The 27,790-nt window shown below is 39.9% G+C and overlaps 1 protein-coding gene across 1 annotated transcript; it reads right to left on the bottom strand.

Annotated features, from left to right (window-relative positions):
• Positions 1-306: 306 nt before the first annotated feature.
• UQCC2 (ubiquinol-cytochrome c reductase complex assembly factor 2) lies at positions 307-27,027 on the bottom strand. Its single transcript, XM_020999391.2, has 4 exons — positions 26,847-27,027; positions 3,040-3,114; positions 2,248-2,317; positions 307-487 (listed from the first exon to the last, which is right to left on the bottom strand). The coding sequence occupies exons 1-4, from the start codon at positions 26,982-26,984 to the stop codon at positions 390-392; spliced, it is 381 nt and encodes a 126-aa protein (XP_020855050.1). The 5' UTR covers positions 26,985-27,027; the 3' UTR covers positions 307-389.
• Between the last annotated feature and the right edge of the window lie 763 nt (positions 27,028-27,790).

Here is a 27,790-nt window from a genome sequence, read left to right as displayed (position 1 = left end):
TGTGGAAGTCTTGCCAGGGGACAGAAAACCATATATTTATGAGGTGGGGACTCCCAGGGCAGTACAGGAAGCACACTTTTCCAAGTCTCCGTTACCCTCACCAACATGCCCGGAAAAAGATCAGCTTACTTGAGATTGGGGTTTCCTTCTGCGACGTTTCTCTGATACAGAGAGCAGACCCTGACAACATTTAAACATGGCCTCTCCATTCCCCTTTCTTCTCACCTTTCAGATTAAGACTGTTTCAGCCAGAAGCATTAGGCTCCCTTTAGGGATGTAAGCTCACAAAGAGGATACAAACCCACATTTAGATGGAAGGAGAGACAGTTTTATTCTTGGCAATATACAAGGCTTCACACTTATGTACACGGGGAGGACAAAGACACAGGCTACGCCTTAGTTTTCTCATCCAGACTCTTGGTGGAGAACTTATTTTGAAGTTTTTTCCATAAGCCTTTATTCAGTTCCTTAAATTCTCCCAAGGTATCTGCAAAAGGGGAAGAAAGAAAGGGAGAAAAGATCCTAAAAGGAGAAATTTCATTAAATAAGCTACTATTATGAAATTACTTGTAAGGCCTTTGCCAGGTAAGCCTCAATTTATTTATATCAGAAATGTGTTCCTGAAAAGTTAAACTTAAAATGAAGTAATTTAAATCGTTGTGAAGAAGGTTCCTTCCAGCTTTAAAACACTATGATTACAACATGTTTTGTACATTCAGATTTTCATCTCCTAGGTTTGTTAAAAAAAAAAGAGGTACAGATGCATACTGAAAAAGGCCCACTAACAGGCCATAGCTGCACTTAAGAAATGGTCTTATCTGTCCACTAGACAGACTGTAAGACTTCTCTGTTCGGAATAGGCTTGCAGTGCGTGCATGTGTGCGCCATTCAGCAAACTTCATCCACAAAATGGCAACAATGTGAAGCTTGGTGTGACCGTAACTTTTCAGAAAATTTCCTGAAACTTAAAATCCTAGTGAGAGCTAGTGGCGGTGTAGGCAGATGGTGGGTAATCTTCTCCCACATGGTCTTACCCTTTATTCTTGTCCTGCTTTCCTATCACTTGCAATAACTGCCAAGAGTGTTAACAAAGAGTGGGCAGCAAGGGTGAGCCTTTCGGGCTTATTTCCTTTCTAATTTAAGTTCAAACTTGGCTCAAATTCTCCAGGGTCTACACAATGACATCCACGTAATAATGCTGATAACCACCTGTGTCCAGTGGTACTCGGATAAACTTACAGACTCTAAAAACAGATATTTCCAATAAAGCACTACTGGCTGGCTCAAAGATCCCAATACCCAGGATCCAGAGCACTGTTATCAAGAAAGTAGCCAGAGTCTTGTTGTCAGGAGAGTCGGTATTGAGAAAAACACAGTGAACATAAGAACCAACAAACTTTGGCGCTGTATGCTTCCAAGTCAGGGCAGATTCATGTCATGCCATGAATTATCATTTACTTGGTGGAGGGTAAAATGCTTCTGGAACCCCCAATTCCTCATCCTCCAAAGCTCAGAGGCTGACAATGCATGAGAAAGATTATTGTCTCCAATGCACTATCTGGCTCCTGTGAACAAATGAAGGCAGCTTCAAGGCCCTGATTTCCAGAAAAGGTTAGCTTATTTTTGTATACAATGTCCTTAGTGATAAAAATAGCAATTTTCCGGACTCTCTTTACCTCATCCCTTAGGGCCTATAGTGACAAAAGAAAGAAGGAAGTAATGAGAGTAGAGGTTTGTTCACTGGGAATATCTTCTAAATGCCTATAAAACACACCTAGTCAAACCTCCATCCCACAGCGAGTGTCCCCTGGGTCAGATAATTTTAGGAGGATATCCACAACTTCTTTTCTTTAATGGCTTTAGATTCTTTTTTTCCCCTTAACCTGCACTGTTTATAAAACCCCCTTAGGACCACAAAAATAAAATTATTTTCTTTTTACCCCAATTTCAACTACTTCCATGTGGCAAAATATATTTGCCTGTCCCCTGCTACCAGGCTTTTAATTTAATGGAACTAAAGATGAATTTTCTTTTTAAAAACAATGTCTTTGACCTTATCTATACTCTAGAGCCAAAAAATGTTATCCAGGGAGCTCCTTAGCATCAGAAATTTCCTCTGGGCCATGCCACAGGTCTTTACATCGAAATGAAGCTGTCTCAGCTGTCTCATTAGGTGAGCCGCCTCCCCCCCCCCCCATCAGAGTCATTTCCAAACTGACCAGAAAGGGCATTTTTGGTTTTCATTACCTGTAGCTAGTACAATCCTGCATTCTTCCACTGTTAGTCCACTGAAGCAGGTGTCTCTTGGGCGTGGATACTTCCAAAAAACAATGGAAAGAAGAGCTGATTAACCAATATTGCTGCACTTTATCAACCCACTGGGAGGTCTTGCCCTTTTAACCATATTCTACTAAAGCTGCTGAGAAGCTCAGGTAATATTCAGTCCTGGAAGAATAGTGACATCTTAAGGTCAAAGGCTCTCCTTCAATAGAATGCCCACATTGATTGGCCCTGCTTGATTTAGAAAGGAGAGCCTTTTCTCACACCACTGGAGTTTTAATTCCAGTGGAATAAAATAAGAGTGGACTAAAATAAGCAAATTACTCATGTACTAATTTGGAATTAAATTCCAAAATTTTTTCGCTATTTTGAAAATTGTCAATGATCTTAGATGGGGAGGTTAAGCTTATCAAACTTCTTTTTTCCTACATAGTAAAAAACCAGTTCCTGTAATATTAAAGGGCAAATAATTAAAATACTTAAATACCTTTTGCAAGCCCCTTCAAGCTTCAGAAATACATTAGCATATAAATAACTGATTTTTAGAAATAATTACAAATCATTCTTAATTCAAAGGAATAATGTATTAGACAACACTGTTAGCTTCATTTGAATTAATGGATGTATTTAGTTTCAACAAAACTGATTTATCTCTAAAAATCTTCCATAATTAATACTAGTATCAACTTTATACATTCCCCACCTCCCCTCTTCCCCACCCTGCAATGAAATCTGACTGCTAACCCATGGACTACTCACTTTGTGTTTGTAATAGTTTGAATGAAGTCGTGCTAAGCTCTCGTACATCTGGTCACAGGTCTCAGGCTCAGCAATCTGAAAAATAAAACATCCAAGGACGTGAGCATATATATATGAGCTCCATGTACCATCCTAGATTTCATGACATGAAGCAGGAGGGCAACCTGTACAAGGTAAAGAAGGTGTTTATCAATAGACAAGTTCATTGCTAGAGCACAAACAGGAAGAGGACATATTTTGGCCTGTAGTTCCTTGTTAGGGATAATCTCTTCAGGGATGGTTCGACCTCTTCGCTCCTGCTCCCACATCTTATTTCAAAATTCAATCAACTGACCAAGTAACAAATATTTATTGAAAATCTAGATGTTGTAGGGAAATTTAAATAAATATAAAATGTGATCTCTGCCCTCTAATACCTTACTATCTGAAAGAGGAAACTATATATACTGATAAAGAAAACAGGACATGAGGAAAATGTCCATTGATCAGCATGGATAATAAGCATTAGAGGAGCTCAGAGGAGGGAGGGACCATAGTGGCCCGGGATGGTCATTCAAGCCTAAGACCAGAATGCACCTCATAGATTGCTTAATACAATCCCTTCAAGTTGCAGGCAATGGGCTTGCCCAAATCCAACATGTGAATCTAGGTCTTGGGATTCCAAATCTAGTCTTTCCATGGTAGCAGGCTTCTACTAACTGGTGTGGAGCAAAGTAAGTAACACCAAGACATTATACATAATTATACACAATTACCATAACAATGCAAAGGAAAGCAAGAATATAAAAGACATCAGAATCCAGATCAATGCAGTGAGCAATCTTGCCTCCCTAGGACTAATAATGAGGCATACTTCCCTCCCCTTGGTAGAGAGGTAGCAGATTACATGTACAGAATAAGACATGTTCTCTAGAGGTGATCAATGTGTCTGTTTTTGCTTATCTACTTCTGTATTACCAGAGAAGGGGGAAGGGGGAACATTGTATTGGGAAATGACAGTACTGTTTAAAAACAACAGTAACAATGAAACAATAAAAAATTCTACTCCAATGCTTCCTCATGGCATGAAAATGACTTTGGGTTGTTAAAGGTTATGCCAGTTGGACCCAGGTTCTAGCAGGTTCTACCTAAGCTGGAAAGGTTTCACGAGACTCGCCATTAGAGGGTTTACCACCACATAATGAATTTTTTCCTGGTCAAATAAATCCCAGATTCTCTATTCATATGATCAATGACAGGAAAGCCACCATGTTTGGACTTCACACCTCAGTACCTGATATACTTACTGTGTGAAGAAGCAGAAACGACACTTAAGAAAGAAGTCAGGAAGCATTTGGACCCAAGTACATTCAAAAGAAATCCATTCTGGGGGAATGTAATTTTGAAAACAGTTAGGAAGTGATTCAAGATAATTCAAAGAAGGAAAGATGCCATACTATTGGGGGCAAAAGTAATTATTATCAAAAAAAGACAACCAAGGAGATTTTAAACTACTGATTTATATTCCTACTTTAATCTCTATAAAATACTTATGAGAATCACATACACAAGTATGGAAATATCTCTAATGAAATTATGAGAAGGGAGCATGCAGGTTTTCAAAGAAAACATCTTCAACGTCATACAACTGATGGAAAGTTATTACATGAATCCCTCTATACTGTTTCTTAACTATAAAAAATTGATTTGGTAAAGCAAAACTGACTTAAAATCATACAAAAATGAGACTACCACAGTGATAGCATTTATTTGATTAAAAATAGCAAGTTAAAAAACAAGATGTATGTATGCTCACCAAAAAGTACTTGTTATTAGCACACAGTATGTCCTAAACACAGTTCAAATGGAAGAGGGATTCCTTTTACATATGGTAAGGTCCTCTAGAAGCTCCTGTAGATGACATTATCCTGATTGTATCCAAAACTACTGGGTTTCCTTAATGAAATACATGACTTTTTTTTTTTTGTCAGGCAGTGGGGTTAAGTGACTTGCCCAGAGTCACACAGCTAGTATTATGTGTCTGAGGCCGCATTTGAAATTGGGTCCTCCTGATTCCACCTAAGCTGCCCTTATCCACCACCCTTTAGAACACACTAACCTAACAATCTACAAAGAAAAAATTAAATAGATGAAGAATGCCCACTGCTAAAACTATGACATCCAGCTGAACAGGCAGTGCGTTGAGTTAATTACTTAGTACACATATCCTGAACAGGTATTATAGATAGACAAGTGAGTTAGGTCCATAACTTAATAAAGAAGATAGTGGGCTGTACAGAATCTGGGAAACTGTACAGTTGTTTCAACCGTTCAAATAAGAATAACTCATTTATATAATACTTGAAGGTTTACAAAGCACTTTTCATAACTGTGAATGCAAATATTATTATCTTCATTTTACATATAAGAAAATTCAAGCTCTAGGAAGTCAGATTACTTGCTTAAGATGACAGAACGTCAATAAGCATCAGAACCAGGATTTGAACTCGGGTCTTCCTGATTCCAAGTATAGCACTATTTAAATTAAACTAAGTTGCTCCTTGACATAAAAAACCCTTTCCTTGTAATACTAACATTCTTTTGGTGATGCTATCTGGTTGTAAACTATAGAACACCATAATCTCTGAAGAATAAAAAAATGTGGGGGACCCTTTAAGGTAATGGAGAAAAGCATAACAAGTGTAAGTATGCAGTATATCATCAATGATTACTTGCACATAGATGGCATTTGTGAAATATATGACAGGACAAGGAGGTGGACAGGGCATGCAGGATGGGAGAGGGATATGTCTTGGGGGAAGACTTTCCAGGAGTGTGATGGAAGATGCTCAAAAATGTAAATCTGAAGACACAAAGGAAAACAATTCCAGTGAGGAAAAAAGATGGGATTTGTCTGAAGAAACCAATGTCGATACACAGAGAACTCATAAACCTACTAATCAAGGATGAATATGAGTATGACCCAGTCCTGTAAAGAGAATATCAAGAATGCTAAATTAGCTCAGAGTGAGCTAAGGCAGTGGGATAAGCTAAAGACAACAGAAAAGGATTTTTAGCTTATGTCAGGAGAAAAAGAAGCAAAGAAAGGAGAAGATCTTTGCTCCGGGCAGACAAGAAGACATAGCTGATAACCAAGAAGTCAGAGCTGACCAGTTCTTACTATGTTTGTTTTCTCTGATGAGAGAAATGACCTTTACACTAGAAATAATGTAAAGGGAGTTGATACTCAAGTAAGGGAGCATTAAACAGCCCGCGATGAATTCCAATCTCTTGACCAAAATGAACTGTAATCTGAAAGAAATGATAGATTTGATTACCGAGTCACTGTCAGTGAAATTTGAAAGATTCAATTTGAATTGCTAAATTAATGTTAGCAATTTATCATTAAACATTTTTGTTCTTTGTTAGTAATTTAAGAACACCAAGCATACACTTCTGTGCAGTCGTACGCTAACAGTAAAGATTAACAAAGTACCTTGCCCAAGATGAACTTATTCTTTAATAGGAAGCACAGAACAGTTAGTTATAGGTGTGCATCAATATAAGTGTTAGTTCTGTGTATACCCAGAATGAATTTACTACCTAAAACTTAACTCATTATCTTTCCCCCAAACAACGGGACAATTACAACACCATTACTTCAATGAAGAATCTGTAATTTCATTTCCAGTAATACACATCAAAACCGTTCTACAACTAGCTACATGCTATTTGAGGGCTGCTATGGCAGAAAAATTCATCACCCTACTCATTTTTTGTCTGAACCCTTTGGAAATATGCTTGCAAGTCAAAAAGTCATCAGCCATTGAGGGGAGGGAGAAGGAGACAGGGACAAGGAGAAAGAGAGAGAGAGGGGAGGGAGAGGGGGAGAGAGAAACAGAGAAAGGAGAGAGAGACAGAAAGAAAGGAAAAACCGGTGTTCTGGAGTAAGAGGACTTGAATTCAAAATCCACCACTGATATTTACTAACCTGTGTGACCTGAGGCAAGTCACTAAATCTCTCTGGAGCCCTGCTTCCTCATCTGTAAAATGAGGGAACTGGAATCATTGGCCTCTGAGGTTCCTTCCATTTCTAGATCTATTATGTTTAAATGATTTAGTATTTCAAAGACAGGACAAAGTAAATACCAAATAAGAAGAAAGTAAAGAGGTGAGGAGAATAAGTTTAAACAAGCTGGCAACTATGAGAAATGGACAAAAATAAAGACTTTTACTTTATGTGCTATCGTCATTTATTAGAAAAGTTTAACCAATACAAAACAGCTGCTTCAAGGAGACCAAAAGAGCCAGCTCTCCTTGTTAAGGAGAAAGACATGTTAGCCAAGGGCAACACTAGCTTAGAATACAAACTCATTTGGAAAGCACTGAGGAAGATGACAGAAAATGATTAATAGTGTTGCTTCACAATCATAAAAACCACTGAGCAGAAAACATACAGATAATTTTGTATGAGCGCCTACTAGACCAGGTCATGCAGGTAGCATTTTTAAATGAAATGGTGAGGGCAAAAAATAGATATGAAATGGAAGGAATCTCTACTAGTAGCATTTCTACAGTGATCTAGTCTTATCAGTGACAATAATGGAAGCATCATATTTGTACCCTAACAACTAGTGATGCAATAGAATGGATTTGAAGTCAGATGTTGTTTTAAGATAAATTTAAATTCTGAACTTAAACAGCACCCCCTTGACCACCAAAGCATTTTCATTTACATGCACAGCAGAACACAAAAAGAGGATTGTATATGAAACCACAAAGCTCTGTTTAAAACATTATACAAAAATTCATTACTCTCTCTCTCACGCCCTACCTTCACTTATACAATCAGTAGGTAGATAACATGCTTCATCATAGAGAGACATGGCTGATTATTACACTGGTTGGAATTTAAGTCTTTCAAAGTTGTTTTTCTTTACAGTGTTGTCCTTGTATCAACTGTTCTCCTAGTACTGCTCACTTTATCCTGCATCAGTTCATCCCACCCAAGATTTTCTGATTTATTTTGTCAATTCTTAAGTGCAATAATATTCTATTACATTCATATGGCACAATTTGTTCAGTCAATCTAATAGGTACCCTTTAGATTCTAATTCTTTTCTCTTTTTTTCTTTTCATTCAATCCACTCCCTTCTCTCCCCTTTCAAGATTAAAAAATTTGTCTGGAGAAGCCCTGGTTCTCAATTTGGTTTGAAAGCCCTAGCCTGTTCTGCTGGTTACTTCTTGGGTGACCTTGGGCAAATCGCTAACTCTTTGGACCTCAGCTTCTTATTTTTAAAAAATGAAAGGGTTAGACTAGATTGAGTTCTTAACCTTTTTTTGTGCCATAGACCCTTTTGGAAGTCTGGTGAAGCCTATGCCCCCCTACCCCTTCCCCAGCTTTTATAATAATGCCTTTAAATGCATGAAATAAAATACAAAAACGACAAAGGAAACTAATTATACTGAAATACAATGGTCAAAATATGATTTTTGAGAGTCCCTTTATCTCCAATTCCTATGACTCTATTACCTGAAGTACTAAGTGAGGAAGTGTTTATGGCATTTAGAAGATGAAGTGAGAAAGAATATTTGTACCTGTCAAATACATTTTTAAAATTTGGACCAGACTGGCATAGGGAATTCTAAGTAAGAAAAGTTCCTCTTACAATGCAACTTATAGTCTTAAAGAGTTGACCAGTACAGTGAAACACAACTTTAAAAACACTCAGGGATCAATTTTCAAGCGATCTCAAAACGGGGTGTGTGTGTGAGGAGATATGCCAAAAGAATGGAAATAATTATAGGTAGTAGTTTACCTGCTCCTCAATCCCTAAATGGCAACCATGAAGACCTCATTAACTACCAACCTCAGTGTTTTCTCATCTTTAGAAAATATCTAACAAGTACTTTTTATTTTAAAATGTTTTCCCATAAAATATTTAAAGAATGGCTTATGCATGCAAGGACTATATCTTTGATAACAATATGTCCCTGCCGAAGAGAAGCAAAGCAGGTAGGCCTTCAAAGAAAATAACATACTTGCAATAAGAGAGAACTAATTGAGAAGTACTAGGAATATTCTACTTACCCACTATCACTTATCTGTTGCTTTACAAAAAAAAATGTGACTTGGTAAAAACAAAATGCCAATTAAAAAGCTCTCCTCAAATAATTCATCTCCCATGTGTGTTAAAATAACACATAATTTTATTACAGATATAACTGAGATGAGTTTGTTCTATAACCTGCTGAATATGAACATACACCAAAAAGGCATTAAATTAGAAGATATGCTGATATAAGATGTTCACTAGTGTCGTGGAGGATATCCTCTTTCTTTTCTTTCTCATTTGGTAACCTTATCAGTTCCCATGGGTTTAATTATCATGTCTGTGCAGATACCTGTCAGATCTATGTAACCAGTCCCACTTTCTCTCCTGAGCACCTGTTGCTTAGCTCCAATTGTCCACTGAGCATTTCAAATTGAAAGAGCTAGGCATGTCAAACGCAACATGTCCAAAACAGAACTCATTATCTTTTCCCTCAAATTAGCCCCTCTCTTCTGATCTTGCCTGTTTCTGTAGAAGGTACCACCTTCCTTCCAGTCATTCAGATTCTAAATCTTGGCCTTATTCGCTCCTCAATTTCCCTCACCCTATATCCCCAACCAGTTAACAAAACTTGTCATTTCTATTCTTCAACACCTCTTGATTCCATTCCTTTTATCCATCCACTCACACAGCTACCATCCTAATTAAGGCCCTTATCACCTCTCACCTAAACTACCGTAATAGCCTCCTAATTGGTTTTCTTGCCTTAAGTCTCTCTAATTCAACTCATCTTCCACACAGCTGATAAAGTGATTTTTCTAAGGCACAGGTCTGACCTTGTCATTCCTTAAATCAACAAACTTCTATGGCTTCTTATTGCTTTCAGGATCTAATATAAGCTTTTATAGTCATTTACAACCTGGCTCCAACCTGTCTTTCCAACCTTATCACTTCCCTTCCTGCACTCTACAAAGCAGCCAAATTGACCTTGCTTTGCCCACCTATGACACTCCATTTCTCATTCGTTGTTTTGCACTGTTTGTCCCATACAGGACACTCCCTCCTCACTTCTGCCGTTGACTGTTTCCTTCAAAACTCATATCAAACGTCAGCTTTTATATGGAGTCTTTCTAGATTCCCCTGGCACTGGGCCCCTTTAAATATATTTTGTATATATTTTCTATCTACTTATATATGTACATGTTGCCTGTCCCTCTAGAATGTAAGCTTCTTGAGGGTAAGGACTATTTTATTTTACCTTTGTGTTCTCATTGACTGACACACATCAAGCTGTTAATAAATACATGATCATTGACTGATCCTAGCCTGAAGGCTTCCCTACTGATGGTGAAATTTTCTAACGGCTCCTATCTGCACATCTGCTTATGGCATAGTATTAATTCCATCAAGTCCTAGACCAATATAGAATCTCTTCAATGAAATATAAATTGATTATTCACATGAGATTAGTCTTATTGTATGTATTAGAAAAACATAGTAGTAGAAAAGTACACACTAGCTAATTTACACCTTTCTGTTATGGAGCATTATATATTACTTCCCTTCCATCTAGCCAGTCTGGCATTCTTAAATGTTTGTCAGGTAGCCCTCCATCTCCCAGTCCACGCTGTGCCTGTTAGGTCCTCAAGGATCACCTACAGCAGCACTATCTTCTACATGAAGCCTTTCCTAATCTCCCTAGTGGCTCATGTCTCTCCTCATAAATTGCATACATATACTTTGTATGCCCTATGTACATGTACATATGGAAACTACTGACATGTCAGGATTAACAGCAGCACTAGACTTGAAGTTCCTTGGGGGCAGGGACTGCTTCACTTCTGTCTTCGTATCCCTAGCGCTGTAGTGAGGCACTTAATAAATGCTTGTTGATATTTACTGATGAGTACAGCTGAATTAACAGTCCATTCAAATTCATATCCTGAACAGGGACTATAAACAGACAATGACCAAGACCCATAGTTGACAAGCCTCAGTTGGAGAGCATTCCATCTCTTTAACATCAATATGAGGTTCTTTCTAGAGCTAAAATGCCAAGCTTTCAAACTCTGCTGCAGAGACTGCAACTCCCATCTGCTGGCCATGTTCGAATGCCAGACATATATTTACTTAAAAGACTATTTTACAGAGAACTCACACAAGGCGGCACTCACATGGAGGTCATCAGAAGCAAAACGAGGACATTCTCAAGGTGTCTTTGGAGAACTCTGAAAATGACTGCACGACATGGGAGACAATGGCAAAGGACTGCCCAGCATGGCATGTCCGATGGACTACTTGTGCCTCCCCTGTGGTAGAGCCTTCTGAGCTTGTACTGGTCTGCTCAGCCACAGTCAGACACACTGTACCTTGACTCTCACACAGCGATGTCATCTTGGTCCTCTTTGAGAACGAAGGACAACAGCCAACCAATCAACCAACTCTCTAAGTGACATGACCTGGCTGTGAATAAGAGAAACTCAACACCAGCTTCAGAAGAATGGAAAGTGCAGGTACCCCAAAGGATAACACAAGGATTCATGATAGGTTCCAGCATATCACTAGCGATACTTTGTGGATAAGAACTGACCTAAGAGATGACACCAAGAATGGGTAAGGCTGAAAAAAGCAGATGGATCAATAATACAGCAGAATGAGAAGCAACAGACACCTTAAGTGTTTTACTAGCAGCCTCAATACATTTAAAGAACTAGAGGAAGACTTTCAGCATACAGAAATGTTATCCATTATTATTTATGGCACAAAGTCTTTTTCTTTTCTTTTTTTTTGGTGAGGCAATTGGGGTTAAGTGACTTGCCCAGAGTCACACAGCTAGTAAGTGTTATGTGTCTGAGGCTGGATTTGAACTCAGGTCCTCCTGACTCCAGTGCTGGTGCTCTATGCATTGCACCACCTAATTGCCCCTATGGCACACAGTCTTAAACTGTACAGAATGAGAGGTCATGGAGACCTCTGATCATCCTGCTGGAGAAAGTACTTACAAGAACTGAGGCCACTGTCCTCAATCTTCCCCTCAACCTAACATTCTTGCCATCTTTTCCACTTTATTTTCAAGCTTTGGGACACACAATTCATACCCACTGACTCTGCTTCCTCCCAATTAAGTTTTGCCTTGAATCACCCAATTTCAGCTTCCACCAAAAGTCTTTAAAGAGCTCTTCTAGGTTTTCTATTTCTCCATCCATATCCTGTTTGGCGTTTTGCCATCATCACAATTATTAACTATAGCCTCTTCCTTCGAGCTCTTTCTACTCTAGATTCTTCTTTTGTTTCTGCTTCAAATTCTACAGCTGTTCAGATTTTATGTAAAAGATCTGAGATGAACTCTCTTGTTAGCTGTCCTTTGTTATAATCCTATGCTGAACAAGGTAGCGACAGTCCAGATGTAAGTCTGACCAAGGTACACAGTATTGTGTTGAGTTCTGGGTACTGCATTCTAGAAAGGATATTGATAATCAAGAGCAGCAATTCTTAACCTGGTCATGACCCACCGTTTAAGAAGGGCTGAATGGGTAGTGGTTGGAAAAACTTTCAGAAGCCCTGATCTAGAGTGTCCAAAGGAAGACAATCAGAATAATAACAATAATAGCGAGCATTTACATATTGCTTTAAGGTTGGCAAAGTGTTTCACAAATATTATCTCAAACTTGTCCTCACAACAAGCCTGAGACGGAGGTGTTGTTATCATCCACGTAACACAGATGAGAAAAGGGAAGCAGACAGAGGTTAAGCGATTTGGTGCAGGGTCACAATTTGTACCTAAAGTCTTCCTGACTCCAGGTCCAGTGCTCTATCCACTGTGCCATCTATCTGCCTTTTAATAGTGAATTAGAACAGTGAAGAACTTCTAGTTCATGAACACAAGTTAAATGAACTAGGCATGTTTAGCCTAGAGAACATGAGGGAAGAGGACATTAAGCTTTTTAAATGCTGGAAGGTCAAGAGCTAAGGTCCTGAAGTACCTGAAAAGTGATTATGTTGAAGAGGGATTAAATTTGATTCTGTGTGGATCCAGTGGGAAGAACTAGGAACACTGGGCAGAAGTTATAAAAAAGCCAATTAAAGATTTATATTATGAAAAAAAACTTCCTAATAATTAGAGCTATCTAGAAATGGCTACCTTGGGATGTGGTGGGTTCCCCTCATTGAAGGTCTTCAAGAAAAGACTGGATGACCACTTGTATGTTCTATGGTGAGAATTCTTTTTGGTTGAATTAGTGGTTGCTAAGGTCCCTCCCAACTCCAAAATCCTGTGATTTTGTGACTAACTTAGGCCTTTTGAGATTTTCTTAGCTATATGGGCAAGTTGCTAAAATCAGCAGAATTCAGTTAGGGCAATGAGATCAACTCTCCTCTAGGGCAAAGACAGAGACCCTTAAACAACTTGTAGGGTACCAAATACTCAATGAAAATATTTAGAAAGAGTTAGTTACCTAGCTATTATTTTCCAGTCACAAATTTCAGGTCACCAATGATGGCCAGAAGGGTCCATAAATAGTGAGGTGACATTATTAACAGGAATAGGTTAGGGAAGAAGGAATTAAGTTTCTCAAAGAATTACAAGTACTACCAACTGCTCAGAAACAAATGGAGCAATGGCCAAGTCCACGTTCTCTTTCAAAGTCAAACTCAGCAAACATCAAAAATTATCTTGTTTTACTTTGAGAGAACTCCACTATAGGCAGTGAGCTAATTCCAGCAGTTGTTTTCATTTACCGACGGTCTATACTTTGCTCCTGGATCCAGCATAAACATTTCTGGGTTTTTCTGATGATATACGTTGTTAACATTTATAAATATCACTTGTAAGCTTTAGATTATCTGATTTTGTATTCACACCTAATGAGTACTGAAATTTTAGGACTAACAGATGTACTAGACCTGAAAAAAGGCAGCAACAGTAGCATTATGAAAAACTCAGCAATGCTCACTAAATGTGAATAAAATAGATGTTCCACTGACAAAACATCCTTTATAGCTCTATTTTTGCTCCTTTTGCATTTCCCCTGCTCAGTCGTCAGTAAATTTCTCTTTACCATATTAAACTTTTATACATACATATCTACACCAGTGCCACAGGCACTGATTTCAATTTTCAAAATTGAATTCTGGATAGTGATAGCAACTGCTATAGCAGAGAGCCCATTCTAGATGTTAAAAAAAAAAAGGATAAAGTACTTTTGGAAAAGGGTATAGCAAATTGCTTTGCTAATTAAGGTAGATCAGGGTTCAGTCCAGGAGAATCTAAGAAGGAACGGCTTTTTTACTTGGTAATGAATTTCTGGAATTAGTTCATTCCTTTATAAGATCTTTATTCCTTTCCATCAAAATGTTTATTAAGCACCTCTTACATGCACAACACTCTGCTAGGCACTGTGAAGGACATAAAGAAGTACAAAACAAGGCACCTTCCTAGAAACTTACGATCTAGTGGAGAAGACAAGACACACATTTAAACAATTAAATAATAAAAGGCAGTATATGCTGAATGTTAAGGGAATAATAGAGATAGTGTTATAGGAATTTAAGAGGCTATGATCACTGCACTAGAGTAGGAAGAAAAGGTTTCACAGATGAAGTGAGACTGCAAGTGAGTATGGCCTTTAATTCAATTCAACAAACATTAATTACCTGCCATGTAAAAGACACTACACTATTAAGATACAGGAAAAAAAAACATGCCAAGTGTTGAGGATATACAGACAAAAACAGTTCTTGTATTCCATGTGTTCACAGGTAAATAAATATAAAGTAATTTCAGGAGGGAGTAAGAACAATTGGGGGAGATCAGTAACAGTTTGGTAGAAGGTGGCTTGAAGGAAGCTCAGGACTTTAAAAGGCCAAGGCAATGTCCAGGCACAGAAGGCAACTGGTGCACAGGCAGGCAAGGAGGTGGGATGTGGCACGTCAAGTTCAGCTAGAAGACAGTAGGACTGGAACACCAAGTGCACGAAGGAAAGTAACAAAATAAATCTGAAAAGGTTAAGTGGCAGCCAGCTTGCAGAAGGCTTAAGATTCCAGGCTGAAGAATTTGCATTTTAATCTCAAATTAGGAAACTACAGACAACTTCTAAGTGAGGTGAGGCCCTGACAAGGTCAGACTCAGGTTTCAGGAACATCCATTTGGGGGAGCAGAGAGACTAGAGGCAGGGAGACCACAGAGCAGGTTCAGGAAAGAGGTTATGAGAGCCTGGATTAGGTTGTCTGGGTGCAGAGGAGGGGGAAAATATGGGAGATGCTTAGAGATAAAATCCATAAGACTTAGTAAATGACTGGCTATGAGAAGAGAGGGAAGAGTCTGGAATGACTCCAAGGTTGTGTTCATGGAAAGGATAATTAATGGAGCCCTCCAAAGAAAGAGGGATGTGTGGAGGGTCTTGAAGGATAGGCAGGGATTTAGATAGGTTGAGTTAAGTCAGGGAAAGGAGGGTTATAACATGGGAAAAGATGCTGATAGTAAATATATACAATGCGTGTCGGAGGCTGGGGAGCTACAAGAGTTGACCAGCCTGGATTATACAGCATTTACAACTGGTAGGGATCTTTGAGATGATCCATTCTAGTCTAACCCTCATTATACTGACTGTATTCACTTTGTAGAACACAAATAGGGTTGGAGAGGTAAACTAGGGCCAGATGGTGGATGATCTTTAAGCAATGCGAGACTTGAGTTTCTAATTTATACTGCAGGCAATGGAGTACCATTGAAGACAGCGGTGGTGCAATGCAAAGAACAATGGATTTAGAGTCAAGAAACTTAGATTTGAATCCAGACTGATAGCATGTGACTTTGGGCAAGTCATTTGACCTCAGTTTCCTCATCTGCAAATGGAACTAAGAATATCACATGGTATTATCATAAAGATCAGAATAGATGATTTTGTAATACATTTTTTAAACCATAAAACTTTGTCATTTATAATTACTACTTCTTACCAAACTCTCATCTCTATCTACCTCAAATATTCCCCTCCCCAATCTCTATCCTTTTCTGTCTTCCTCTTCCACTGCATCTCTTGGAACCCTCCTCCCCATTGCCTATGTTGTTTTTAAGGGGTATATGGGGTGTTCAGGGAGGACTAGTACCTTGGGCATGAAGGCTTGCTGAGCCCCTTTCAGGGCTGCTCGCCCACCTTCACCCAATTCTCACCTGTGACTCCAGGAAGCTGTAGCATGCACAGCAGCCACATCAGGTAAAACCATCTTTCAAGATGGTTTTTCGAGACGGGCTAAACCAAGTTGAGGATAACCAATGGGCCTCAAACCTGTTGGTGAATTAGTGGATGCCTACCCCCCTAGCAGAATGGGTGGATGAGAACAATTTGTTCCTGGTTCATTGCCAGTTGTCCTGACTTTTGTCCGGCCACTGGACCTTGATGACTCTGGAAGAGAGAGTGAAGCTGATGACCTTGCACAACTCTGCCTCACTTAAATCTAATTCCCGTCCACGTTGAGACATCACTCATTTGTGATGTCACTTGTCCTCTTGGAAGACAAAGGATGAACAACACCACTGTTATTAATAAATTCTCCATCCTAGAGATCTTAACTCCTTCCATTACCTGATGCTAAGTGAAACTTGCCTTATCCTGAAGAAGCCATATCATGTCCCATACTTGGACCAGAACAAGGAGGATGCATATTTGAGATTCTTGTCATTGTCATGTACAGACTTCTAAATCACTCCTTCTTTCCTCCTAGACTTAAGCACTTACCTTAGTCTTCTTCAACTCAATCTCTTCAATATTTGGGATGATGAGCCTTCTAACATCTGGACCTCCCAATTATTTATCTTCCTCAACTCCTATGACCTACTTTAACCATCCATACATAGATGTGGTATAACCTCATCATCCCAAACTTTTTCATCTCCTAAGACCTCTATGAAATTCCCCTTCTCTGATCACAATTTTCCATCCTTTCATCTCTTCCAAATGCCTACTACTCATCCTGCTCTTTGTCCTTCCCCGTTCTCCCATTCCATCACCTCTATTCTAGCCTCATGTCCCTTCCTTTGAAGTCTTGCCTCCGCAATTAGGGAGTTCAATAAGGTGAATCCTTGAATATCCTTGAATCATTGCTACCTTGTGGTAGCAATGTAGCAATTGTTCCCACCCTGAAGTCATTTTTACCACTGGCTCTCTCCATTATTTCTGAACCAAGCCACCAAACACTGCTAGAGGAATTTATGAAATAGTCCTGACTAGATTCCCTAACTAATTCACATTAGCTAACATTTTCCAACTGACTCCCTATAACAATCGTTGTCCCAAACCTGCTTTGAAGCTCTCAACTCCACACTTAGATGACTACCTCCAATTTCACTGGGAAAAATTGATGTTATCCACTGTGAACTCCCCCATCTCCTATCATTCCCATTTCAAAACCTCTCTATCTTTATCTATTCCTTTTCCTTTGTTCCAGTCTTAGAAAACAAAGTCTTTCTTGCCACAGCAAAATTTCTAGAAGCTGTCTTCTCAACTTGTTGTACAGTGGAAAGAGTACTGGAGCCCTGCAGGAGATGTGACTTCAAATCTTATCTCTGCCACTTACTAGCTGTGAGACTTTGGGGTAAAGTCACTTCTCTGAGTTTCAGTTTTCTCATCTGTAAAATGAAGGGGTTAGACTTCTAAGATCCATCCTAGACTCCACTTCTAGAAATCCCATTCCTTCTTCAACCCTTTTTTAGATGGCTTCTGACCCTCTACCACTTTACCAAAGCTATTCTATCCAAGGTCACTAATAACCTCTTAACTGAATCACCTTTTCTCAGCCTCCGTTCTTCTTTCATGTTCTTGGGTTCTGTGGCACAGCTTTCTCATTTTTCCTTCTACTTGTCTGCTCCTTTTTAGTCTCTTCTGTTGGTTTATTGTTTTCCTGATCTGGCTCTGGCCTTTGCCTTCTCTTCTCTCTCTAACCATTCCCTCAATGATTACAACTGTTCCCGTAAGTTTGATTACGATCTCTATCCAGATGACTCCCATGTCTGCATATCCTGCCTCAACATCTCTCTTGGGCTCCAGAGATACATATCAAATTACCTGCTAGATATTTCTACCTTAATCTCCCAGTGGAACCTCAAACTCAGTATGGCCAAAACAACCCATCATCTCTAAATCTGTCTCTCTTCCCGACACTGCTGTTTTGTTATTTGAATCTTCCCAGACACCTAGGCTAGAAATTTGAGTCATCTTCCACTCCTCCAGAGTGAAACAGCCTCCACAGTCAATCAACTGTCACGTCCTGAAGACTCTACCTATATAACAGAGGTTGAACATCCTAGTTCAGGTTCTCTTCATCACTGGCCAAGATTATTGCAATAATCTCCTATGCTGATTACTCAGCCCCTAGTCTCTTCCCCCTTCCTTCACAGTTGTCAAAATAAGCCTTCTTTATGTACAGGTTTAATTGTCACTCTCTTGCTCAAAAATCTTCAGTAGCCCCTGGCTGATTATAAGACAAACTATAAATACCTCACCTGACATTGAGACCTTCTACAATTTGGCCCCAACCTTCCTTTCTAGTTTTATTTCACGTGATTCTCCATGAACGTTCTCTGTCTCTCTCAGTAAAATGAACACGAACATGAATGAACACATACCCACACACACATTTAGACAAACTAGAAACTAGACTACCAGTTTTTTTCTATCATCCCGCTGTTTCCTGCCTCCATTCATTTACAAAAGTTGTCTGCTGTGCGTGCAATGCTTTCTCTCTCCTTATCAATTTCTGGCAAAACGTTTCCCTTTCCTCAAGGCTCAGCTCATCTTCTCCGGCTAAAAGTATTCTCTCCCCTTCTTACGTTTTCCTAGACTACTTTGTCTGGACCTTTCCTCATCACCCTCTTTCTTACATTATATATATGTACATATTGTATTTTCCCTAATAAGCCACTTGAGGACAGGCCTTTTGCATCCTTATATCCCTAGTTCCTAGCAGCTAATAGGAGTTTAATAAATATTTGTTCAAGGGAAATGAACTGAACTGAAAGTTTTGAAAAGAAAAATGACAAGATAAAAATTGTTCTAATTATTCTCCTATGAAAAGGCTTTCCACATTCATACATACAGTGTAGGTCACTCCATGATTGTCCTGCTTCACTCTAGCTATGTTAAAAAAACCAGAAGTATCCCTTAAACCACCTCTAGACTATTGAGGGCAATGTTTGAATCCCCTTTGCCCAAATGAGGCTGTGACTGTCATTTTCACTTCTAATAATAGAGGGCACCATGCTGTAGTGGAAAAGATAAATGGACTTGGCAGTGAGGAAATGGAACTTCTGGCCCAGGATCTGTCATTCATCAGCTCTGTAAGTTATATAACTTCTTTGCATCTTACTTTCTTCATCTTTAAAAGGGGTACGGTGATATTTTGTACTGCTTACTTCAAAGGATCAAGGTGATTAAATTCCATAATTTATGGGAAAGTGTTCTGTGATGGTACAGTATTACATATGTGTGAGCAGCTGTTATCATAGCTGACAAAATATTATAACTGAAAAAATGACAATCTGTTGCTAGATGGGATTTCTTTCATAAATCTGATTTTGCCAGGAAAGGGAGGGAGAAGAGGAGAAAGAGAATATGTAGGGTGCTTTATTGTTGCTTCAGCTCAGAACCATCACTCTGGCATGGACAGTTCTAAAAGTCCCCCTACCCTCAGCCTCCAGTGTCTCCCCCCTTCTTTAATCCATGCTTCATACAGCTGTAAAGAGCACTGGGTTGACCATGCCACCCCACTATTCATGAAGCTCTAATGGTTCTCTCTTGTTTCTAGGATGAAACACAAACTCTTCTGTTTGACATTTAATGCCCTTCACAAACTGGCTCCAGCCCACCTTTTCACGACAACTGTAGATTACTCTCCTTCATACATCCTTTATTCCAGCCAAAAATGACCTATCTGCTATTCCCCACATAAGACATTCCATCATCCATCTGTGTTCCTCTGCAGAGGCTTATTTTATGCCTTGAATCCTCACCTCCAATTCATTGAATTTCTCCATTCCTTCAAAGCTCCCATCAAGTGCCCCTTCCTACAGAGGATCACACTGATTCCCTAGGCCCTAGCTCCTTGCAACATTCTAAAATATTTGTATTTTATATTTACTTATTTGTGATTCCCCCAGACATCTACTTACCTAAGAATGGTAGTTCCTTGAGGGCACTAGTGCCTAGCACACAGTAGGTGCTTAATAAATGCCTTTTGAAAAAATGAATTTGAGGTGTGTACATACATTCCAGTTACTGATATCCCTGTCAAGACTTCTTGTGTATGAAACATGAATTTAGTGACAGTTAAGATAAATACATGTAAAATCTTTGAACTCTCATCAGAGATATCTAGAAAATCATTAACATTTATTTTAAATTTGAGGTGGTTTAACTCCTTCAAATAATGAGTTTTGTATATTTATTTTAAAGACATATGAAATATCATTTACAGTTTTCTAGAAAGACTTCTTAGCAAGTAGATGACTTTACAGTTCTTCTATTCAGGTTTACATAAGTGGGTGTTAGTTTATAGATCTCTTGGAAATCACTTTTAGTACTCAATACACTCATTAAAAGAATTTGCTCATTTTCTAGTAGTTAAGTCAACAATTACAGTAGTTCTGCCACCACCCTCCACATTGTTATTCACACTTATTAAGTTCTCAGCATGGAAGAGAACAGGTACTGTTAGGGAGCTTGCATGTTAAAAAGACAAAGATGTTAAAGGTCCCTTCCAGCTCTAAAATTATGTGACATATTCATTTTCTTCTATTTTGTTTTTTAAAGCCTGTGGAGTGAGTGTTTGGAATGCAACAGGAGGTCTCCAGCTTCCTACCACTTGGTACCCCATTGGCTGATTTAAGGGGGCACATGGGCTATTCAGAAGTACATCTTGAAATGGGATAAAAATTGGGACAATGACTCTCAAAGTGTGTTCCGGGAATCATTGTTGAATCTAAGGGCTTGTTTTCTATAACATTTTTAATATTATAGCATTTATACTTTGGTTTCTGATAAGAATTAACAACAATTTACTGAGGTCATTTAATAAAAATGACTATGTTGCTGAATGCAAAGCATGCATCATAGTCTTCCCATTAATTTTGGTAAGGCTTTCTAAAAAGTAGCATAGCATCTGTCCCCCGTCTTCCCCCCACCCCTAAATCCATCAAAATGACTGTGGATCCAAAATTTGTTCAATGTTAAAGAAGGTGCCTTGGATTATGTAGAAAAGAGAAGTGACTTAAAGGGATGCCTTAGAAAGGTCAAAACAGAAGGAGCTGCCCAATTGTTTAACTTAAACTGAGCAATAAATATCTAACAGTACAAAAAAAAACACCACCCTGATTTTCTCACACTATCTTCTTTCTTAGCAACTCATAAAGCCAGGAGGAGATAGGCATTGCAGACATCCATTAATTTCATATAAAAAATCCTGGGCAGTTGATGCCTATTTATTTTAATACCCCTGTTTAGAGTTGCTAGTCTCCGCCTGAAGTTTTTTTAAGTGTTTAAGGCATCTCTGACACTTGAGCTCTTCACCAAATCAATGAACTCAACTTTATCCATTTGAACACCCCATTACATGGGTCCCGGGCACCACCAATGATTGCCATCCCAAGGCACTACTAGGCTTTTGCTTTTAACAAGCATTTAACAACTATTGCTGAAGCTCAAATTGAACTATTATTTGCATCTATCTGTCTATCTATCTATCTATCTATCTATCTATCTATCTATCTATCTATCTATCTATCTATACAGCCAGGTACCAAAGAAATAGCAAAGTAAGAAGATTCCAAAAGCTCTGCCTATTTCTAGCTTTTCCTTCTCTAGCGTCCAAAGTGGTCATCAATGAATCTTAGTGTCTTAATTCTATCAGAAAACATGTTTTCAGGACAAGGATTTGATTTGTTTTGTTCTTATTGTCTGCTAGGTTTCATCTCAACATTTCAAGGGAGAGGAACAACCACCATTAGCTTATTCTGTCACTAGTTTTCACAACTTTTCAAGTCTCCCCAAATAAACTGAAAGTTCCATGAAGGCACAACTATGTATTTTCTTCTGAATTTTTCATACCACTTAGTACATTGCTCTGTACATACAAGGCATTAAAATCCTTAAATGATTCACTTTGCTGCGTATTGTTTTTCTTAATTTTGTTTGGCATATCAGCTATTTTTAGATGTCCTGATGTCTGATAGCAATTATCAAAAAAATTTATTAGACACTTGTTGTGTCCAAACACTTATCTCCTATCGGACATCTCCAGCTAGATGTCCTGTAGGCACCTCAAATTCAATATGTCCAAAAGGGAATTCACCATTTTCTCCAAATTTTCCCTTCTTCCTTACTATTTCTGTTGAGGGCATCACCATGCTTCTTGTCACCCAGCTTCACAATCTCAAGAGCTCCCCTTGACCCTTCCCTATGCTACCCCATACAGACACATGCCAAATCTGGTCAATTGTTTATCTACAGAACCCTACATCAATCCACTTCTCTCCACTCACGTGGCCCTTATCACCTCTCACCTGGACTACAACAGCTTCTCGTTGGGCCCCCAGTCTCCAAATACTCCATACAATTACCAAAGCACAAGCGTCTGCCCACGTCATTCTCCGGCTCAAAAGCTTCAGGGCATTCCTTTTGACTCTAAGATAAAATGCAAATTCCTCCATTTGGTTTTAAAGCCCTTCACAATCTGTTCCCACCCTTCTTTTCTGAAATTACTTCACATTTCTCTCCCTTCACACATACTACACATTAGCCAAATAGGTCTATTTGCTAGTTCCAGAACTCAGCATCTCACCTCCTGATTCTGTCTTTGCACAGCCTGTTTCCCATACCTGGAATGGACTCCCTTCACCTATGCCTCATAGAATCCCTAGCTTTCCTTAAAGCTCAGCTCATATGCCATCTCCTAGAGAAGGCCTCACTTGATCTTCAATGAATAGCAAACAGAATGCTAGGTGTGGAGCTGGGAACATCTGAGTTCAAATCTTGCCTCAGACATTTAGAGCTGCACTCAACTGGCTGAAAAGCTGCACCCAAATGATAGTTATGGTGTGGTTCAAGGTCAAATGGGAAAGGTCATTAGTGGCATGCCACAGGGATCTGGGCTTGATTCTGTGCTATTTAACATTTTCATCAGTGACTTGGAAAAATGGATGGATAGTATCTTTATCCAATCTGATGACACAAAGTTGGGAAGGATAAGCACCATCCTGGGTAACAGGAGAATCAGGATCCAAATGGATCTTGACACAGGCCGGAGTACTGGGCTGGATGACTACCAAGATGAAACTGAATAATAGTGGAATCGTGGAAAGTCTCACATTTAGATCAAAAGACTTGACTTCCCAAGTAACAGATGGGAAGGCAGGGCTAGCAGCTGATTTGAGAAAGATCTGGGGATCTTAGTGTACCAACATGAGTCAACACTGTGGTACAGTAGACAAAAAAACCAATGTAATCTAACTTGGGTTGCATCGAAGGAGGCAAACCTCATAGGAATAAGCAAAGGATAGTCTCTCTGTATTCTGACGTGGTCAGAATTGAACCTAATGCTACAAAGTTGAAGTATTATTTTCAATTATGCATCTTTCATTGCAAAACTGAAGTTGAATTTTAAAATACGGCAAAGCCTACGGTTGCTCCCAGGTCTGCAAAAGAGACTATTCAAACAGTCCATCAACAAGCATTTATTAAGTGCCTACTATATGTCAAGAAGTGAAGTACTGGGGCAGCTAGGGGGTGCAGTGGATACAGCACTGGCCCTGGATTCAGGAGGACCTGAGTTCAAATCTGGCCTCAGATAGGTGACACTAACTGTGTGATCCTGGGCAAGTCACTTAACCCCACTGCCTAACCAAAAAAAAAAAAAAGAACTGAAGTATTATTCTGGATGAGGAGCATTATATTTAATTCTGGTCACCATAGTTTATAAAGGACATTATTAAGCTAGAAAGCATCCAGAGAAAGACAAACAAAATGGTGAGGTCCACATGATAACTGGAGCAAGGAACTGCTAAACAGATGAAGACACTGATATTCAGGCTGAAAAGGAGAGTGGGGAGGAAAGGAGAGACCATAATTATCTTTAAGTATATGAAAGCTGTTATACAAGTATATGAGAACTGTTACGTATTCATAGAATTACATAATTGCGTTGTAAGGGACATCATTAGCCATCTAGTACAACCCATATCCAAAAGAAATCAGCACTATAACCTACCAGACAAGTGGCTATCCAGCCTCTGCTCATCCTGTTTGGGGCCAAGTGTCAGAACTAGAAGCGATACGAGGAAATTACAAAGAAGACAATTTTGGCTTGATGTCAGGAAGAACTTCTTCATGATTAGAGCTGCCCCAAATGTAGGAGGCTGCCTATGGAGGGAGCAGTTTTCCTATTACTGGAGGTTTTTAAGCAGATGCTTGCTGGGGCATGTAGAGATCCTTTTTTGACTACAGATTTTACTAGATGGCTGCTGAGATCCTTTCTGACTGAAATTCTGAAAATTCGTAATAACAACATCATCAAACTTTTATATATGCTTACTATATGCTTGGCACTGTGCTTTATAAACAGTATCTCACTGATCCTCATAACCCTGGGAGGTAGGTGCTATTACCTTCATTTTACAGATGAAGACACTGAGGCAAACAGATGTTAAGAAATCTGCCCAGGGTCAAATAGGAAGTGTCTGAGGTCAGATTTGAAGTCAGGTCTTCCTAACTCCAGGCCCAGCACCCCTGAGTCACCCCATCAGTGTGAGAACTATCCCTTCTTATCCTAATTCCAGAGATAAGTCTTTGATACTGGAGTAGATAAATCTTTTGAGTTGCCTATGCCTCAGTTACACAAGTGACCTGCCCATGTTCACACAGCAAGTATCAGTTTTGAAATCTGAACCTTCCTCATTCCAAGTCCAGTTTTTTAATCTACTAAACCACAATGCCTCTATTAAGTTAGACTGGTTAAAATAACTACAAACACCAAACATAAGCAGAGACTAACTTAAAAGGGAAACTACTACAGTAACATAGCACAATGCACAATAAAGCTATAATAGAAATATGATAACGATAAAGCAGTCTAGGGTCAGCGATCAGGAAAAACAGTTCCAAAGCAGAAGGGCTGCAGTAGCCACCCAGTATGAGCTACTCTGGGGTTTGTGTTGCAATATAAAGCAGCACTGACACATTTTCCACCTCCGACATTTCTTGACCAAGTCATATGGCCACAGAAGGGACAGTCTCTTATTTATCATTTATTCAACAAATATTTATTAAACCTCTACTATATGCTGATACTATACCAGAGGCCGGGCACACAAAGACAAAAACAAAACAGTCTTTCTCCTTAAGCAAGTTACATTCTATCTGGAGGAAAACAGGTAATCAGAGAAGCAAATATAAAATATATACAAAGTGATTATGGGAGGGGGTGGGCACTCACAACTGAGTGTACTTTTATCAGTTTCCATAAAAGAGAAACCGCAGGCCAACTCAACCAGGGAGAAGTGGGGAGAAGTAAAAATTAACATAATAATTAGATAGTACTTACATAGTGCTTTAAGGTTTACAAAGCACTATACATAGTATATCACTTCATCCTCACAATAACTCTGAGTTAGATGCTCTTATTATCCCCATTTTACAGATAAAGAAATTCATGCAGAAAGAAATTAAATATTAAGTATCAGTAGCTCGATGTTCCTAACCACTACCCCAATACCCGATTTTGTGTGTGTGTGTGTGTGTGTGTGCCCGTGGTTTAAGATTCACAAAGTGCTTTATATACATTATCTCACAATTTCTTCCATACTTTCAAGAGTCGACTGTGCTTCATGGTTCATAAACAGTTGACGTAACACAACAATGGAACCTAGGATAAATACTACCACAGACTCAGGGACAGAAACCATGCCCAAAAAAGCAGCATAATGGGAAGATCTGAGCTGGAAGCATCTTAGGAGTTCGTATTTTCAACTACTTCCTTGTGCAACTTAAGAACCTGAGATCTAAAGTGACTTGCCCCAAGTCACACCAATTAGTACTGTGAGTCTGTACTATGTCCAGTGCTTGTCACTCTACCACAGTCCCTCATGGTGTGTGGGGGGAGGGGCCGGGGCGGTTCTGGTGCTTTCCAGTCTTACCAGTAGCACCCCGTAAAGAATAAGAAGGTAATGGCAACTACTTGAAAGGCTCTCATTACCACTTCTTTTGCTCGGGCTCACCGGATGAAAATTGCAGAGGTTGATTTGAGCTCAATGTAAAGGAAAACTAACAACTGAGAGACGCTGCAAAATGGAAAGGGCTGCTTTGGTAGGTAGGACATTGCCTATCACTATTAGTCTTCCAAGGGGCAGGTGGATGGCCACTTGTCAGGGAGGTCGCGATTTTTTCTCGGGTGTTTAGCCACGTGGGAGATATCGACCTCTAAAACCCCTTCCAACTCTCAGAATTCCAGCTGCTATGGGCAGAAAATGGGCCCTGGAGCCAGAACACATCAAGATTGTATGGGAAAAGGATCTGGCAGATGGTCATCTCCACACACGGGTAGGGTCGAGACTAATACCCACGTGTTAAGCCCCTCTTCGCCCCGCCCCCCACCATTGAAGGAAAGTGCGCAGGCGCCCGGCTCGCCACCTGCATTGCCCCGCCCCCTCCCGCTCTACCCTCTTCTCCCGTTTGTCCCTTCGTCCCCCCCCAACCGCCTTTCCGCTTTAGGCGGGATCCCCAGTCGGGTCACCTGGGTGTTCTCTCCCTCCCGAAAGGCCTGCGCCACCCGCTGCCGCAGGTAAGCGCCCAAATCTTGGCCCCGTTTGGTCTCGTCCAAAGGCCATTCCCCACAGAGCTTGAGGAAACGCCGGTAACGGCTGGCCGCCATCTTGGGCCCCTGCGCTTGCCGCCCCTCCCTGGGAGGAGCTGGGTAGAGGCAGGGTGGCGCATGCGCGCTAAGGCTGCCGAGCCTAGAGAGGCGGAGTGTAGTAGTCTGGGGGGAGAGGAGTGCGCGTGCGCAGTTTCAACCACTTCACGTTGCTACCCCAATAAGGGGCGCTACGTGCCCGTGTTTGTTATGTCCCTTTCTTGCCCACGTTGTGCTCAATAAAAAAGTGTTAAAGCGAGCCGAATCCAGTCTGATGCATGTTTTTCCTTCCATGTTGTTATTGTTCAGTCGGTCCACGGTTTTTCTTGGCAAAGATACTAGAGAGGTTTGCCATTTCCTTCTCCTGCTCATTTTACAGATGCAGAGACTGAGGCAAACAGGGTTAAGTGACTTGCCCAGGGTCACAAAGCTAGTGCCTGAGGCTAGACTCCTGACTCCAGGCCCTGCACTCTATCCACTGCACCACCTAGCTGCTGCTTTTTGCCTTCCTGGGAACCTTTTAATTCCTAAGGGGGAGTTAAAAGTACCTCACACTTTTTGTGGAAAGAGAATCAGGTCTGTAATCAGCCCTGCATATGAATCTTCCCATCACTGCATGTCCGATTTTGGCCTCTCTGAACGTCAGTTCCTATATTTAAAATGGAATAGAAAAAGACCTCCTCCCTCCTCCCATTTGCAAAAATGAATCAGAAAGCTTAGACATCTGCCACTCTACACAGTTGCAAAAGTGATGGATATCTGAGATGGAAGACCTGAGTTTGAATCCCACCACGGGTGTTTACTAGCCATGTGACCTTGGACAAGTA

The sequence above is a fragment of the Phascolarctos cinereus genome, unplaced genomic scaffold, assembly GCF_003287225.1.
Source record: "Phascolarctos cinereus isolate Bilbo 61053 unplaced genomic scaffold, phaCin_HiC Scaffold_5;HRSCAF=322, whole genome shotgun sequence".
Classification (NCBI taxonomy): Eukaryota; Metazoa; Chordata; class Mammalia; order Diprotodontia; family Phascolarctidae; genus Phascolarctos; species Phascolarctos cinereus.
The sequence above is the reverse complement of the archived record's forward strand: the minus strand, read 5'-3'. Positions and strand labels throughout refer to the sequence as shown.

Excerpts from the sequence above, each read along its gene's own strand:
- UQCC2 (XM_020999391.2), bottom strand. The coding sequence starts at position 26,984 with ATGGCGGCCAGCCGTTACCGGCGTTTCCTCAAGCTCTGTGGGGAATGG. Across the intron at positions 2,318-3,039 it reads CAAACTATTACAAACACAAA|TATCCACGCCCAAGAGACAC; the intron begins GTGAGTAGTCCA and ends GTTTTTTGGAAG. Across the intron at positions 488-2,247 it reads CAGGATTGTACTAGCTACAG|ATACCTTGGGAGAATTTAAG; the intron begins GTAATGAAAACC and ends CCCCTTTTGCAG.